This window comes from Castor canadensis, chromosome 5 (assembly GCF_047511655.1).
Source record: "Castor canadensis chromosome 5, mCasCan1.hap1v2, whole genome shotgun sequence".
Taxonomy (NCBI): domain Eukaryota; kingdom Metazoa; phylum Chordata; class Mammalia; order Rodentia; family Castoridae; genus Castor; species Castor canadensis.
The window spans coordinates 182,128,118-182,144,799 of NC_133390.1; the positions used below are offsets into that span (position 1 = coordinate 182,128,118).

The 16,682-nt window shown below is 53.6% G+C and overlaps 2 protein-coding genes and 1 pseudogene across 2 annotated transcripts in view; all 3 read left to right on the plus strand.

The window, feature by feature from the left end:
* The window catches only part of Prpf6 (pre-mRNA processing factor 6), a 42,628-nt gene extending 39,150 nt beyond the window's left edge, over positions 1-3,478 (plus strand). Inside the window, exons 19-21 of the mRNA XM_020161064.2 lie at positions 463-577; positions 2,441-2,567; positions 3,240-3,478. Of these exons, the coding sequence (XP_020016653.1) occupies positions 463-577; positions 2,441-2,567; positions 3,240-3,392 (395 nt within the window). The 3' untranslated portion in view covers positions 3,393-3,478. The remainder of the gene's footprint in view (positions 1-462; positions 578-2,440; positions 2,568-3,239) is intronic.
* A 138-nt stretch (positions 3,479-3,616) lies between these two features.
* C5H20orf204 (chromosome 5 C20orf204 homolog) lies at positions 3,617-8,578 on the plus strand. Its single transcript, XM_020161020.2, has 5 exons — positions 3,617-3,621; positions 5,542-5,689; positions 7,503-7,772; positions 7,867-8,019; positions 8,131-8,578. The coding sequence occupies exons 1-5, from the start codon at positions 3,617-3,619 to the stop codon at positions 8,263-8,265; spliced, it is 711 nt and encodes a 236-aa protein (XP_020016609.1). The 3' UTR covers positions 8,266-8,578.
* Positions 8,579-12,555: 3,977 nt separating this feature from the next.
* LOC141423483 (uncharacterized) lies at positions 12,556-15,321 on the plus strand (annotated as a pseudogene).
* The last annotated feature ends 1,361 nt before the right edge of the window (positions 15,322-16,682 follow it).

Sequence of the window (16,682 nt, forward strand, 5' to 3'; positions counted from 1 at the left end):
GGCTTCATAGGTGTACCTACAATATAAAACACACTTCAGCTGTTGGCTGATTGTGATGTTTAGTCATCTCCTACTTCTATTCATTTACTTTTTATTTTTGATACAGGGTCTCACTTTGTAACCCAAGCTGGCCTCTAACTTGTGATTCTTTTACCTCAGTCTCTTGAGCACTGGATTACAGACATGTCACCATGCCCAGCTATCTCCTATTTTTAATCTGATACTGTTTTGAGATGGCAGTTTTTCTCTGTTTTCCTGAGTCAGTAGGAATGAAACCTTGAAGGCTGTTGATGCCTCCAGAGCATTGTCTAGTCTGTACTATTAGCACTGCTGGGTGGGTGGAAGCACAGGACCTTTGTGGCTGGCTCTAAGCAGGCCCCTCTCAGGGCAGCCTGTGTAGACTAGGTGTGTTTCTAATACCAGAGGTGAGGCTGAGGGCAGATCTTTGTTTATAAACTTCAGGCGTCCTGTGGTCTGAAGCCGTCTTCCTTGAGGCAAGACCCCAGAGAAAGACCAAGAGTGTGGATGCCCTGAAGAAGTGTGAACACGACCCCCATGTGCTCCTGGCAGTGGCCAAGTGAGTAGGAGACTTTTTGGGTTGCTGACCCTCAGGGTCCTCATAGGGCCTTTTGCCACTTTCTGGCTGTGCTGATTTGCCTTGGGTAGGATGGGTTCCCTGGTCCTTGGCAGCTAGAGGTTTTGCTTCAGTCTTCTAGGGCAGCATGTCTCTGGGCAGAGACCTTGAGACATTTGCTGCCTGTATCACCTGGGCATCAGTCCAGGTTACTCCTTCTCAGATCTTTGGGGTACTATGGCTCTTCCTCCATCCCAGGCTTCTGGTGGGGCTGCTCCCTTTGCTACATTTCAATTTGTACTACACATGGCCTGCATTATGCAACAGATTTGCTGATACTGATCTGCCCAAAATTTAATAAAGCGAAGTCTTTCTGGTTCAAGGGGCTTCAGCTGAGAAATTTGTTTTCATTATGTTAGGGTGAAAAGTTACACTTTCAATTCTATGATTCTGGGAACAGTCCCGCCTCTAATCTGGGTGCCTTGAAGTACAGAGATGGCCAACCGAGGACACATGGTCTCCAGGGGAAGAAGTTGGCAAGTGACCTCATAGCATGGAATCATGCCTCCCCACCTTCCCTTGGTGATGTGTGAAGGAAGGGCCTTCCTAGGGCTCATTTTGGCTCCTCTCTGAGTACCATAGGGTCTTTTGAGTCTGGCACAACTGTGCTCATGTTGCTGTCTGGGCACTTCTCCAGTGCCTGTAGCTCTGGCAGATGAGGTAGACTTCTCAGGGCCTGGCTTGTGCCTGCTTGGGCTTCCTCCCTTCTGCCTTTGTGCTTTTTCCTCCCAGAGTGACTTATGAGAGGCCCTCAGATAGGGAAGCCATAAAACCTTATAAAAGGCTTTACTAAAATAAATAAGTTACTCTTTGCTGTTCCCAAGCTAGTGTTCCATGTGTCTGCTATCTGAGTTTGTGTTCTTTAAATCACAGCTTATCTTAGACCAAGCAATTAAGAGTGCCACAAGGCTTAAAAAACAATCAAGTTATCAGAGTGTGAAGTTATTCCGTTTGGTACCTGAGAGCAGCCCAAACAGCTGTCTGGAATGGAGGGGTTAGCTGTGTGCCAGCTGCTTCTGGCACTTCTGGTTACAAGGGAGACCTAGCTGGGGGAGGGAGGAAGCAACCCCAAGTCCTAGACCTGCCACAGTGGCTACCATAGTATGCCCTCCCCACAGTCCACCCCACTCCCCCCTTCACTACCACCCTGCCACCCTGCCCTCACTATTGGGTGGGGAGGGGCACCAGGGGAGACTTTAATTTGATTAAAGTGTCATAGTCTACCCTCCTGCCTTCCAGTGTCTTGGCTTCCAGCATGGCTCCACTTCAGCTTGGTTTTCATGTGTCAGAGTCCAGGCACAGTAGGCATGTGTGCTATGGTGTGAGTGCTGTGAGGCTGTGGGCCTGCTGCTGGCTGGAAACCCACCTTCTTAGTGTTTGCTTTGGCTGCTACAGGGGCCCAGTAGGTGTCTTGAAGAGCAGGCTGAAACTTTGCAGTTTTCTCTAAACAGCCGTCATTAATGCTTTGTCAGATTTAGTTTTATCTCCTTGTTTATAACCCAGAAGAAAACAATAGTTTTAAGGAGTTGAGGATTTCCTTAAAAGAAGTGAATATTCTGTTTTGATAAGCTATATGGGGGAAGAAAAAAAAAAGCTATATTAGATACCTGAAGGTGTTGGACAATCTGCATTGATTGATCTCCATTTAGCCCAGGCCTATTGCTCACATAGATGCCAGGGCTCACTCACTCACTGTGTGGGGTACTGAAAACCCACACAGATGGGTAAGTGTGGCCCTGGATGACTTCCAAACCCTGAGGACACCATCAGGCATCCCTTACTCTGAGTACCCTTCCTCCGCAACAGGCTGTTCTGGAGTGAGCGGAAGATCACCAAGGCCCGGGAGTGGTTCCACCGCACAGTGAAGATTGACTCAGACCTGGGGGATGCGTGGGCCTTCTTCTATAAGTTTGAGCTGCAGCATGGCACTGAGGTGAGGCTTCTAAGACCACCCACAGTGCCTTCCTGTTCATTCCCCTGGCTCCCTGGGGAGCTCTACCTATTCTGAGTGCTCAGGAGGTGGTCAAGACCAGCACCCCTCAGCACTGGGTCTGGAGGGTGGAAATGTGGATTGAGGGATAGGAGCACAGTGAATCTCTTTCTCCACAGCTATTATCTGTTAAAGCCTGGCACTTGGCTGTCTGGTCCATTTTAGGAGTTTGTTAGTGTTTTTTAATGGGTAGCTTGGTGACTGGGGCCTTTGGTCACCTTAGAAACAGGAGTGGAGTTGGCTCTGCCCTCTTGGGCCTGAGCTGGGTGTGGTATTTCAGGGGAGCTTGGGCAGCAGCCTCTCCCCAGCTGGAGCCATGCTCACAGGGAGGGACTGGCCAGGGTGTCCTGGGATCCTGCCTGGAAGTTGCAGCCAGACTGTCTTGAATCTGGGTAGCTCCTTACCCAGAGAGATGGTAGATTTGAGGCCTTGTTACAAAGCAGAGTTAGGGAGCCTGACTCAGTTTGGTACACAAGTGCACTGACTTGGGGGGCATGCTTCCTAAGCAGAGGGGTTGTCTGCAGACCTGCTGGATCCAGGTCTGCAAGGGGGCAGGGGAGGCTTAGGATATAACCCAGGAGTCCTGCCTGAAGTGCCCTGTGGTCTGTCTCTCAGGAGCAGCAGGAGGAGGTGAGGAAGCGATGCGAGAACGCAGAGCCCCGGCATGGGGAGCTGTGGTGCACTGTGTCCAAAGATATCGCCAACTGGCAGAGGAAGATCGGGGAGATCCTGGTGCTGGTGGCTGCCCGAATCAAGAACACCTTCTGATGGGGAAGAGGGGTAGCACATGGATGAGTCCATACAAGGGACTGAGCTATCTGCCCTTTGCTCATTAAAAATTTTTATGTAGCGTATTGGCTGGTTTTCTCTGGGCCCTTCCCTGGCTTGTGCTTTTGCCATACAGTCGGCCTCCTGTACCTAACAAGTGTGGTAATGGAAGCTCTGATTTGGGTGAAGCCTCCTGCAGCTGCCTATGTGCAGCTGGAAGAATCATGGGGTACCAGGGCTTACTGAGATTTTTGCAGAAGAGGTGTTAGGAGTACAAACTCTGGAGAGAGTGGGTGCACCAGGTCATTGCTCTGTGACACAGGAGGTCAGAGGTCACATGGGGACCAAGCTGTGAATGGGATGAAGGGTTTCCAGGAGCCCCCACAGCGTAGAGGACTTTCCCAGTCTTATTGTAGGGACAGCAGGGGCCTTCTGGAGTCTTGAGTACAGACATCAGACCCAAGCTCTTCTGAAAGGGGCCACTCCAACGCTGCTATAACTGGTAGGAGGCTTTCTCACTTTTACAAGTGAATCTTTTTACTAATTCATAGCAATTTTATCCTAAAGCACTGTAACCATCCTCATCACTAGATGGAAAATTAGAATGATTTGGTTTCTTTTCGATTTATGCTGCGCAAGATTAAAGGATTTCCTTGGGCCCTGGATTCATGAATGTGTACATTCAGTTGAGAACTTGCTGGCTCTTGGAAGGGGGGTTTGTGGGCTGGGCCGGAGACATCTGGCTAGAGGTTGTGGCTAGTACAAGGAGGGTAGACAGGCTCAGATTAATCAGGGAAGAGAGGCCATCAGGTAGGATGATGAAGGCTGGCCCTCTGAGACCTACTCTCTAGAGAACAGAAGCTAAGAGATGAGCCCAGGAATCCTGGTGCTTGTAGGGGAGCCTGCAATTGTGGTCAGTCACTGACCCATGTCTTAGCCCCCTGCAGGCAGGGCCTGTGCTGGCCTGTAGTCCCTCTGAGCCCTGGGGAGCATTGGCCATAAGAATACTTACTCACCTGTGGGCACCACAGAGGCATCTCTGCTGTCTTGGAAGGCTTGGCCACCTTTCCTGTGACTCTGGGAGCCTTGAGGACAGGAAGGCAAGGGGCCAGTCACCCTAGGTGGGGCAGAAACTGCTGGTTGGTAGGGCTGGGTAGGTAACCTGGACACCAGCTCAGGGCAGTTGTTCCCCTCATACTCACCTGAGAAGTGGCTGTGAGAGTTGCTGGGGTCTTTTTATGGGACCCTAGGTGGCAAGAGGAAGCCTTAGAGTTTACTCTGAAAAGGGGTCCAAAGTCAGATGGGCTCCTTACCCCCTCACAGATGAAAACCAAGGTCCAGGAAGGGGCAAGGACTTGATTATAGTCTCAGACTGCTGGTGGCCTCTGCTCCTCTGTGGCTCTTACCCTGACTGTCGTGCTGAGTGCAGTGGAGTGGGCACATAAAGGACACTGAGTGAGGTTTGCAGGACCCATGGAAGGGTCTGGTGCACCTGAAGTATCTTCATGTACATGTCTGTCTCTTTAGTGCTGAGGTGGTCAGACTATTTGTGTGCATTGCCATCTTCCGTTCCTGGGTGAACACACCTTAGCTCGCTCTCAGGTGAGAGTTGAACTTTCAGCTCAGCTAGAGGTGAGCTGTGTTGTGAAGGCTCTCATTCTGGAGCAGAGAAACACCTCTGAGTGACCTTTCCAACTGTGGAAGATAGTCAAGGAGGAGTGAGTCTGGGCCAATAGTGGGAGACTGGGAAGTCCCGAGTCTCAGGACCTGCTAGGGCAGGACTGTCTGGATGTCAGGGTGTAGGACTGGTGGATGTCATGGTGAGGGAGTAAGGTGCTACCCACCAGGTTCTGCCTGTCAGCCAGGACCCTGGGGGAGGCAGCCCTGGCTGGCCTTGCCTGGCTATATTCACCTACCAGCTGGACTCTGCACTGCCCCCTGTCAACTGAGTACCCCTTGGCAGCTGGGTCTCCCTGTGATTGACGACTCACCAAGACCCACAGCAGCCCAGTATCTGCTGCTACAGGCAGCTGCTGGACTCCAGGGTCAGGCTAATTGAAGTGATTGGATGGAGGGTGGAGAGAGGGAGGGGGCAGGGCTGGATTGCTGGCCTCTCCTTTCCTCTCTTGCTCCCTCCCTCCTTTGCTAGAGGAGCCAACTTCAAAAGCTTCTCCGCCTGCTCCTCAGCCCTGTCCAGGGAGGCCCCATCGGCTGGTGTGGTTGCCAATTGCCAGCTGCACTGTTCACCCAAGGACCCCAGAGGACCCCAGGATCATGTGCATGGCCTGCTGGAGGGAGTGAGGGCGGGCCAGACCCTGAGATGCCCATGGTGAGCAGCTGGGGTCTTTGGGGAGGTGGTTGGCTTAGACCAAGGGGCTGGTTGTGCACATAGCCGGGGAAAGCTGCTTCCTCTGTGCCTTTCAGAACTCCCCACTCCCCCCCTGCTTTTCCCTGTGACACCCTGCACAGAAACTGGCATGTGTGTGTGTGTGTGTGGCACTACTGGGATTTGAACTCAGGGCCTACACCTTGAGCCACTCCACCAGCCCTTTTTTGTAATTGTTTTTGTTTTTTCGAAATAGGGTCTTAAGAACTATTTGCCTGGGCTGGCTTTGAACCAAGATCCTCCTGATCTCTGCCTCTTAAGTAGCTAGGATTACAGGTGTGAGCCACCGGCACCCAGCCAGAAACTGGCTTCTTTCTCATCTGTCTTCTCATGCTGGATGGAGCCTGAGTTTTTAGCCTGGAAGTGTTGTAGGGATGCTCTGGACAGCCAACCTGACCCACATTGGGCATAGTGGTGCAGGACATCTCTTCAGCAGCTCCCTGGCCTTCCCAGTAGTTGGATTTATTCTCAGTGTGATCCCTGTTGGCAGTAGGCAGAGGGGCCACAGGCAATTCTGAGCCCACCTTTACTGGCCATGGGGTCTAGTAGATTTCAAGAAGCAGCCACAGCAAACTGCATCTGCTCTTTTGGTGGGTGTTACTTGATGTCCTGGACAGGAACACCCCCCCCCCAGAAAAAAACCACACACACACTCAGCTGTTAAGTGGGGGTTTGGGGTATGCTCAGGCCCTGCCAGGGCTGGGAAGCCGAGTCGAGTTCTGTCTTGTCATCTCGTTGGGTTCACATGATTAATTTTCCAGCCCAAGTCCGCTGCCTGACTCCAGCCTGGGGGCCTGGGACAGGTTTGGGGACAGGCCCTTTTGGAGTGTCTGGGGCCCTTTGTTTCTCTGGTGTGTGGGCTCCACTACCACCTCAACCAATCCCCTCCATTCTGAGCAGGAGGAGGCCTGTTTGCTGCTTTGCTTGGGATATGATGTGACCCCCCTTCCTCCCCTGTCACCTCTAGGGGTTTCCCCAGCCCTCCCCTCCCAGTGGGGCGTGGCTTGGAGCTCTGAGGCTCTTGCCTTTGTCACTATTAGGTTAGAGCACAGGAAAGCCAGTTCCTGTGGCCCTGACCTGGTTGTATCAGTGCTCTTGACGGGAAGTGGAAGTTCTCATGCCACTCCGGAATGTAGTGGTTCTGCCCCCAGTTCCTATGGGGAGGGCAGAGCCACAGGTGTGTAGCTCCTATCCTGTGGGGACCCAGAGGGCATGGGGCAGGGGCTGAGCAACAGGAAAGCCCAATTGCAGGTGGAAAGCTGTGGCTGGTAGGTATGGGTCTGAGCATGGCCATAGGTGAGACTATACTTGGGGCCACTTTCTGCTGTACCCCCACCCCTCAGAGTCGGCCCACTCCAGCTGTGCAGAACTAAGTGACTCTCTCTCCCAGGTAGACTATAGCACCTGGCCCACTGCTTCTGGACCCCATATTCTTTGTCTCCTTTCTGGTCCTGCAGGGCTCAGTGCAATGGCCTCCTCCACTCCCTAAGGCAGAGTCTCAAATGTTTGCACAGAGCTTCGGAGCCTTTGGTTGCAGGTCTATCTTTTCTCCTTCATCAGGGCAGGGATTTATCTGAACTGTACCTAGAGCTTTTGTTGAATAGTGACACCTCCATCCAGCATATACCAGTTTAGAGATGGGGGTGGTGTGCCTTCTATGGTGACCCAAAATGCTCCCTGTGCTGGAGGCCAGGCGCCCAACCCGGATCTGGTGTTCTCTTTAGGTGCCCTCCAAGCCCACTCTCTGTGCCCTACTGCTGGCACTCCTGGGGTTTGTGCCAGGTTGGGCCCGGCCTGGCTCCTGCAGTGTCCCGGAAGTGCTCCGCCACTATCGGGCTGTCATCTTTGAGGACTTGCAGGCTGCCGTGCGTCGGGTGGGGTCCGGGGCCCAACGTTTAGGGCCAGGCTTCAGACACTACCAATTCATTCAGAAAAACCTGACTGGAGCTGGTGGAGTGCCAGGACGACTTGGGGCCTCCTGTGGTGCCCAGAAGGTATGGAGGAAGCGCCCCCACCCTCGACCGCCTGCCCACTCCCTTGAGGCCTCCCCTAGCCCTCTACCTCTGTTTTCTTCCCTTCCCTCCCCAGGAGCGTAGTATCCTACTGTCCATCGAATCCCTGGGTCGGACCCTGCGAGGGGCAGTGGCGGGGGGCCGCCGCGGTGCCCTGGAGAAAGCTGCATGGACCGTGGCCGTGCGCACCGAGGCGGTGATGCGCCGCCACTGCTGGACCTCGCACCAGGTGTGCATTCCCGAGTCCGGACCGCCCTCCCTTGGCGGTTGGGCTCGAGCTGTGGGGAGTGGACGCGGGTTTTGGGAGCCGTGGGCACTCGCTACCTGTTTGTCCCCGCAGCGGAGCAGGCGGCCCAGGACGCGCCCTGTCCGTGGTGGCAGCCGGAGGCGGATCTTGGTGCGCGCTCTGGACACCGTCGCCACCTGTTGGGAGAAGCTCTTCGCACTGCATGCCACGGCCACCACGGGATCCTAGCGCAGCCTGCCCCAGGCTCTGTCCCCCCACCACATCGCGTGCGGGGCAGAGAACTGGAGGGTCACCTCGGAGCCTGGGAACAAGCCTAAATTAATTGATGTTTTGACTGCAGCGCTGCCTCGGCATAGCTGAGCTCCCGGAGGGGCCAGGACTTGGTGGAGACAGTCCCACCCTGTCCTAAATAAACGGAGCTGGTGCTGCGCACCGATAAGTCTCCTTCCCTTCCCCTTCCTGGCCGTGGGCCCTGGGGTCGGCTCCTCAGTGGGGAGGGGCCAAAGATTGCACTTCCCAACGCACCTGTGCGACGGCCAAGTCGGTGCTCCCGGCTTCAGGCAGCAGGGGGCGCGCGGGGCATTGGCTGCGGCTCCAAGTGGGGTCCAAGGCAGGGTGGGGGCCCGGCGGGCCCATTGGGAACCCTAAAACGTCACGCATCCGTCCTGCCCCACTCTGGACCGGAGGAGTAGGTGGAAGTGGAGGGGAGGGGAAGGCTGAGTTTGGTGAATTCAGAGCAAAACAACCGGATAAAGGAAACGGGCCTGAGGGGAAGCCAGCCCTGCCGTCCTGGTCCAAGCACAGCCAGGTCATTTCCTGCTGCCTAAGGGGGGTAGACACAAAGTGGGGCTCCAGAGACTGCCACAGCTTGGTCTTTGAGACAGACCAGGCTGGACCCTAGTGCCTGCATAGGCCTGGGTGTCTGTCCCTCCCTGAACCTGGCAATGTCAAGCAGACACTTTTCGCTGAGTAGAGAGGCAGGCCTTGCCCCGCAGTCTGTCAAACAGGCAAGCAGGAGATGCAAAAAAGGCATTGGTGGGACAATCAGCACCAGCAAGAAATAACCCTACAGCTGATCTTGACCTTGGTCCCTTCTGCTTGCATTTGGTCAGCCAACGGGAGCTGTTGTCTCTTTTCACAGATGAGGAAGCAGAGGCATGGGGAGGTTACAGAACCTGCCCTGATCATATAGTCAGGAACTGTAAAGGATGTATCAGACCTGGGCTCTAGTGTGGTGTGTTGATGGTGAGTAGGGCTCTCTGGACTGCAGTGTGCATTGCTTCACTGGCAGACTCAGGCTTTTAACAGTTTCCCAGGTTGCCTCTGAACACAAACGGAACATTCTGGTCCAGCTCCATGGGGAACAGCATGGACAAGTGCAGGAGGAGAGGGAGGGACATGTGAGGTGTGCCAAGTAGGGCTCAAGTGCTAGGACTTATGCAGAGTCTTCAGCAGAGATGTGATAAAGCCAGGCCTAAAAAGACCCTGCTGCTGTGTTTGGATAGGGACCAGATATGAAGGAGTGAGGGGAGGCTTGGCCATCCAGGGTCCTGGCTGGAAAACCAGGGTTCTCTAGGCATCTTGAATTGGGAAACACCAATAGAGGACTAGAGGGAGCTTGGGAACCATGAACCTGAAAAGAGCATAGCTCATATTGATGGTTTCTGCTGGGCATGCTAGGGTTTTGCCAAATGTCAGGAAGGGAGAAAAAGTCCCAATTTTGTTGAATCATAAGGTGTAGGGTAGCAGAACATGACTGGGGAGTGGCTGAGTTGGAGTCTGGAGAAGGATGTTAAGAGCTTAGGGGTTTGGGTGGCTCCTGGATGGACAGGCCCTTGTGCGTGGACCAGTCACAACTCCAAGGGCTGTGTGGAAAGCACTCTTGTCCTAGTGGCACCTGGGCATGGTCTCCTGTGTATTCCATAGCTGCTCCCATCACAGTGCTCCTGTCCTGTTGTAGGACCAGACTAGGGAAGTTGGTGGACAACAGAGCATTCCCCCCTTGACTGAAGGAAGATCAGACAGACCACAGCCTCCTGGGAGGCCTGAGGAGGGGTAGAGGCATCGGTCTTGAGGATACACATTGATGCTCAGGTCCTGCATCAGACCATGATGCATCAGACCATGAGTGAGAAGCCCCTGCATCTGGGCCCCATGGCTCCTTTGCAGGGACCCTGCCAGCATCAACCTGGGGCTGTCTTCCATAAGGACTATGTCTGTCCTCTTGCAGGATGGGCACAGGTGCTGAGCCCACAGAGAGTCTCAGAGCTGCCAAGATGAAAAATGGAGACTGGATAATAAGCTGGATGCTGCTTAGGCCCTGAGACACTGTGGGTTCTTCAGACCCAGCCCAGGCATCCAGTGGTGGCTCCCCAAGGTCCCTTTGTAGTCTGGGAGGACAGAACACTTGGCACAGGCCAACAGAAGAGCTGCTCCATAGACATTTGCTGACTGGAACTGGCCAGAACTGACCTCTGGAGATGCAGACTCAACCATGGGACTGGGGGGCCTGCACATGGTATTATCCCGGTTCTACACACGCCTTCACGGGGCTTGGTTGTTTACAGGGAGGTGGTGGCTGTGGCCCAGAAGGAGGGGCTGTGTGAGGGTGGCAGATGGGGCCCCCAGGGCACTGGCCAGAGCTGTGTAACTTCCTGCAGCTCAGGAGCCAGGCCCCCATGTGCAGTGCGGGAGGAGGAGCCTGGCAGGCTTTGAAGGGATCCTGGGTCCCCACAGCCTCCCAGACTGGGAGCCTTTGAAAGAACATCTGGAAGTCGGATGACAGCCAAGCTAGTCTTTGCCACTTGTGTCCTCCCCACACCCACCCCACCTCTCACCACCTCAGCAGGGATGAGAGCTGCAGCCTCTCCTGGGTTTGGATAGTAGCTTCCTCCTACTCCACCACCCAACATCCCAGCCCAGGAGTGCTGCTCCTGTAAGGGGAGCAGTGGGAAAGATGGACATGTCTTTTGAGTGCCCTCAGTGAGCTTGGCTGCATGCCTGGAGCTGGGTGCTGAGAAGGCTTGGGCAGCACTCTGGACAGGGAGGCTGAGGAGGAAACACCTGCTCCCAGACCTGGAGGTGTCTGGCCTTGTGGGCACGTGGCCTTTGCGTGTGAATGAGTGTGGGGTCCTGAGACCACAGGTGTGCAAGGAGGCCCCTATGCTCCAGCTGAGGCTGACTGGGAAACAAACAAGCCTTCTACCCCAGGAAACACATAGGAGGAGAGGGGGCAGGTGCTGGGGCCCATTGTCCCTGCCAGTGGCCTTCAGGGACAGCCCCCATCCTTCCCCCTCCCCAGGAAAAGTCCCAGCTTTGTAAACACAAAAACAAACAACTCCCCCCCTCAAAATTGGGAAGAACCAGTAGGGAGGTTCGCACCTGCTGTGGGAAATGAGTCCTTGTTTGGGGGGAAATGGAGAGGTCAGGCCCTTGGCGGTGGGTGCACAGTGCCTGTTGTGGGGGAGGAGGAACGCCCTGAGGTCCTGGCTCCTGGGTCACCACTGGTGTGTTGTGGGGACTTCTGTTGAAGGGTCTCTAGCCTGATGTACCCGGCGGGGAGGGGAGGGGGGTTCGGGGGAGAGGTAGTGAGGACTCGGGCCAGGTGAGCAGGCCCTGTCCTTGGGCCGCCTCTGGCGCCCTCTGCCCGGCGCGGGGCCAGGGGTCAGGGCTGCGGCGCGAGATAAGCGCAGCTTCCTGCACTTGCTCCCAGCGCCGCCGCTGCGCGCAGCTTCCTGTTTTCTCGCGCGGACGGGCAGGGTCGTGGGAGACCGGGCGAGGTCGTGGGGGGCAGGGCCGTGGGGGAGAAGGGGCGAGGTCGTGGGGGGCAGGGCCGTGGGGGCAGAGCCGTGGGGGGAGACCGGGCGAGGTCGTGGGGGGCGAGGTCGTGGGGGCAGAGCCGTGGGGGAGACCGGGCGAGGTCGTGGGGGGCAGGGTCGTGGGAGCCAGGCGAGGTCGTGGGGGGCGAGGTCGTGGGGGGCAGAGCCGTGGGGGCAGAGCCGTGGGGGGAGACCGGGCGAGGTCGTGGGGGGCGAGGTCGTGGGGGCAGAGCCGTGGGGGAGACCGGGCGAGGTCGTGGGGGGCAGGGTCGTGGAAGCCAGGCGAGGTCGTGGGGGGCGAGGTCGTGGGGGGCAGGGTCGTGGGGGCCGGGCGAGGTCGGGGTGGGGTGGGGGAGGGGACAGGCTGGTGGGGCGGGATCTCGGGAGACTGGGCAGGATCTTAGGATAGTGGGCGGCTCTTGTGGAAGGGGCTGGGTCGTAGGCGATGGCAGGATTGGGGGTGCTTGGGTCTTGGGAGGCAGGGTGAGGTCGGGTGTGGGGGTGGCGAGGGAGGCGGGATCTCGGGAGACAGGTGGGGTCGCGTTGGTGGGGTCATAGGATAGTGGACCGGCTTTGGGGAAGGGGCGGGGTCGCAGGGGGACGGCTTCCTTGGAAGACTGATGTCGGTGGAGGGGGAGCCCAGCGGGCTGGGAAGCAGTGAGGAGCCAATGATGCCCGGCAAGCCCTGTCCTCCCACGTCATGTCATGGGTCCAGAACCCTGGTACACACACTTGACCTAGGCCCTCCTGGGTTGGTGGGCTCTCTCCCTAGTCTGGAACACAAGTGGCCCGGGTTGGATAGGGGTTGACCCAATCCAAAGGGGGCCTGCTTGAGATTGGTCACCAACTCAGGATCCCCCTTTTGGGAGCAGCTGCTTTAGGATAAGGGTGCAAGATTCTTAACTTACTGTTCAGACTTGCTCATTAGAAGCACAAGTTTCTGAAATTTTAATGAAAACACATCCACACAAAGCCCTGTGCATGAGTATTCCTAGCAGTGTTATTCACAATAGCCCAAAAGTAGGAACAAAACAAATGTTCCTCAGTTGATGAAGATCAATAAGGGTGTATTCATACAATGACAAAATTATTCAGATGATGCTGAGAACCAAGCCAGTCACAGGACAAATACTGTCTGAGTCCATGTGCGATCGTCCCCCTTGTCTGTAGAGATGGTATGAGATCCCGGCAACCAGTGACCAAAACTTCAGATGGTATTGAACCCTCTGTATGTTGCCTTTTCCTGTGTTGGCTTTTCACCATACATACATCTTTTTTTTTTTTTTTTTGCGGTACTGAGGTTTGAACTCAGGTCCTGCACCTTGAGCCACTCCACCAGCCCCATTTTTGTGATTTTTTTTTTTTTTTTTTTTTTTTTTTTTTTTTGAGATCAGGTCTTGTTGTGAACTATTTCCCCGGGCTGGCTTTAAACTGAGATCCTCCTGATCTCTGTCTCCTGAGTAGATAGGATTACAGGCTTGAGCCACTGGTGCCCAGCTAATACATACATCCTTATGATAAAGTTTAATTTGTAAATTAGAGATAAAGAACTAATAATAAAATAGAACAATTACAGCAATCTACTGTAACAGAATTTTGTAAACATGGTCTCTCTCAAAATATCTTGTGCTGGGCGGCTGAATAGGTGGTCATCGAAGTGGGTACCTTCTGCCAGGTTCTAGCTGGCTACTTCCCCAAGGAAGTGGAACATCAATACAAACCTAAAGAAAAAGCAGTTTCTTCTTCGTAAGCTGTGATATGTCAGTTGTACAGAAATACCACTTTAAGAAACACTCTTTAGGAGAACTCAGATAACCTCATACCCATCATCCCCCAACTTGCCCTTCAAGTTCAACTTCAGTTTGATAAGGCTGTAAATTCAGCATTGACTCAGAGGGTCAGGAACAGAGTCAACTTCAGGGACTTTTAAAATATGTACAGATTTTGTGATAATGTGTGGGCTTTTGTATTGAATGATTGTGAATTCAGGGAGATGATAGAATTTATTAAAGTGGGTAATGTAAAAATGGTAGCCTGCAATGATAAAAACACCTGTGCCAGGGCTGTTGGAGTGGCTCAAGCGGTAAGAGTGCCTGCCAAGCACATGTGAGGCCCTGAGTTCAAACCCCAGTAGCGGGGGAAAAAAAAATTCTGGCTTCAGTACTGGAGAGTGGCAAGCATGAAGCCTTAAGTTCAAACCCCAGTACCCAGTCCTGGCTCCAGGACTACTGAATGAGTAGGAAAAAATGTTTTTTTAAATACCATCTTCTGAGCAGGCACTGTGGCTTATGCCTGTAATCCTAGCTACTCAGGAGGCAGAGATCAGGAGGATGGAGGTTTGAAGCCAGTTCAGGCAGTTTGTGAGACCCTATCTCAAAAAAACCTATCTCACACACACACACACACACACACACACATTAAAAAAAAAAGGGCTGGTGGAGTGGTTCAAGGTGTCAGTCCTGAATTCAAACCCCAGTACCTCAAAAAAATAAAATAAATATCATCTTCTGTTATTATTCATCACTTTTTGAAGAAAAGCGTAGAAGAGACTTTAAAATATTTATTTTACCACTGCAAAAAATGACTACACTGTGCTATACTTTTAGAGAATACCAGCAGAAAAAAATTATAACTCTGTGTCCTTTTACATTACCTTTATTATACATTCTGAAGAACTGTAACTTTTTTTTTTTTTTTGGCAGCACTGGGGTTTCAACTCAGAGCCTCATGCTTGCTAGGCAGGTGCTCTTACTGCTTGAGTCACTCTGCCAGTCCTGAAATGTAACTTTTTAAAATGATAAATCAAAACTGGTTGTCTTCCTAAAAACATTCTTTAATAAACTCATTTTTAAAACTAAAAAAAAAATGTACTATACTCACACTTCTTTTTGAACTGAGAAAGTGAACCCTCATTAAGGAGACTAATGTGTGTGTATGAAATATTCAGAACAGGCAAGTCCATAAAGATGAAAGCAGTTTAGTGTTTTTAGGGGCAAAGCAGAGAAGAATGGGGAGTGATGAAAAGCTCTGAGGTTCAAAAGAGGTCATGGTTCCCGACTCTGTGGCTATCAAAACCACTGAATTGTGGACTTAAACCTGTGTAAAACAGAGCAGGGTACTCCCTGGAAACAGTGTCAGGGCAGAAGTATAGTGAGGGCCCAGTTTGGCTCCCTGGGGCAGGGCAGAAGCTAATGTAAGCCACTGAGTTTTCTAGAAATGTCCAGTTGAGTAGGGGGAGGCTTAGGCCCCAAATACACATGTGCCCTGTGTTGCCCCAGCATGGCCTCAATGGGAAGGTGTCTCTGTGCAGTGTGTGGCTGTGTTGGAGCATCCAAGGGTATCCAAGATAATTATCATATCTTCTGAGAAGAGCATGTGCCTTACCCCTTTCTGGACTGGGGATGGTTACTCCAGGGACAAGCTGGGTCCCAAGCACGGAGAGAGGAGCTCAGACTCTCAGGAATGAGGAAGCCAGGGTCAGGAGGGGAGGGATATGACCCTGGCCTGTTGCCTTGCCTGGGAGGGTGGCTCTGCCCTTGGGGGTGAGGGAGGTCTTCCCAGGCAGGGCAATAAGGGATTCCCACCCCAGCACTCACTCACTGCTGCTCTTTGTGTTGTGATCCCACCTGTATTTCCTTATGACCCTCCTCCTGGGTGCTTGCTCCTTTGCCTCTTAGGACTGGATCTAAATTTGAACTTGTTCCAAACTGGGTCCCCACTAGCCTCCTGCCCTAACACTTAGGACAGGGGCCTCTAGGGAGCACCGTGCTCTCTCCCCTCCTGGGCAGTGAGACCACACTGCCCTGCCAAGGTACCCTTTGAACCCTCACCCCATTAACCTACAGGGGTGTGCCCTCTGGGAAGGGTAAAGATGTGGATCCCAAAATGAGACAAGTGCCTGACCATACGAATGGTGCTCTAGCCTGCTCTATGCTGTCTGTTCAGCACTTCTGGGTGTATCTAAGGGTGTGACTGGGGTGAGAATTTGTGGGAAGATGCCCCAGCCCAAGCAGACAGGCACATGAGCACAGGCGAGTTCAGGCAGCAGGACAGGCCCAGCCTGTCTCCTACTTCTGCTTGGAGCTTCTTTCTCTGTTTGTCTCTGTTCTCTGTGCTCTGCTGCTTATGGGGAGATGGACCCAGGTGTGGCTTCCCCCACCCTGCCATTGAATGAGGCTCATGCTGGTTAATAGAGATGCCACCTACTGAGGCAGTACACCTGTAAGACAGCGCCACTTGCCTGTGATCCTCCCACATATTCTGGGGCAGCTGGCTCCCTATACACGGACACACGAACACGTGCATATTCAGTCCCAGGCTTGCTGTCCATCTAGCTGGGCATCTCACACCCAGACCCTGAGGCTGTGTACTTACACCCCACATAGGATACAGCTGTTAGCAAGCTTTCGGGACCAGCTAGATTGCCCAGGGTATGCTGTGGAGGGTGCGGGTACAATAGACCCTCCTCTCCTAGGAAATGGACACAAGACTCTCCTCTTGGCTCTGGAGATCTGCTAAACCTGGGAAGTATGTGTGCATACTTTCCAGGGGTGTGATTGTTCCAACTTCCCTGAGCACATGAGTTTTGAAAAGGGCTAGGGAGGACCAACGAGGTGAAGATGAATCCAATGCTGCTGAGAGGAGCTCAGGCAGGGATAGTATGATGGGATTCCAGAGTTGGGGGCCTGGGCCCCTCTTCCTTGGTCATTGATTGACCTTCTGTCTCAGTGCAGGAGGTCAGATAAGTCACCCTGGGGAGCAGAGCAGGTGTGGCACCTCAGAAAATTGGGGTAAGAACACCTGATGGGGCTTCCAAATGCTGTCTGC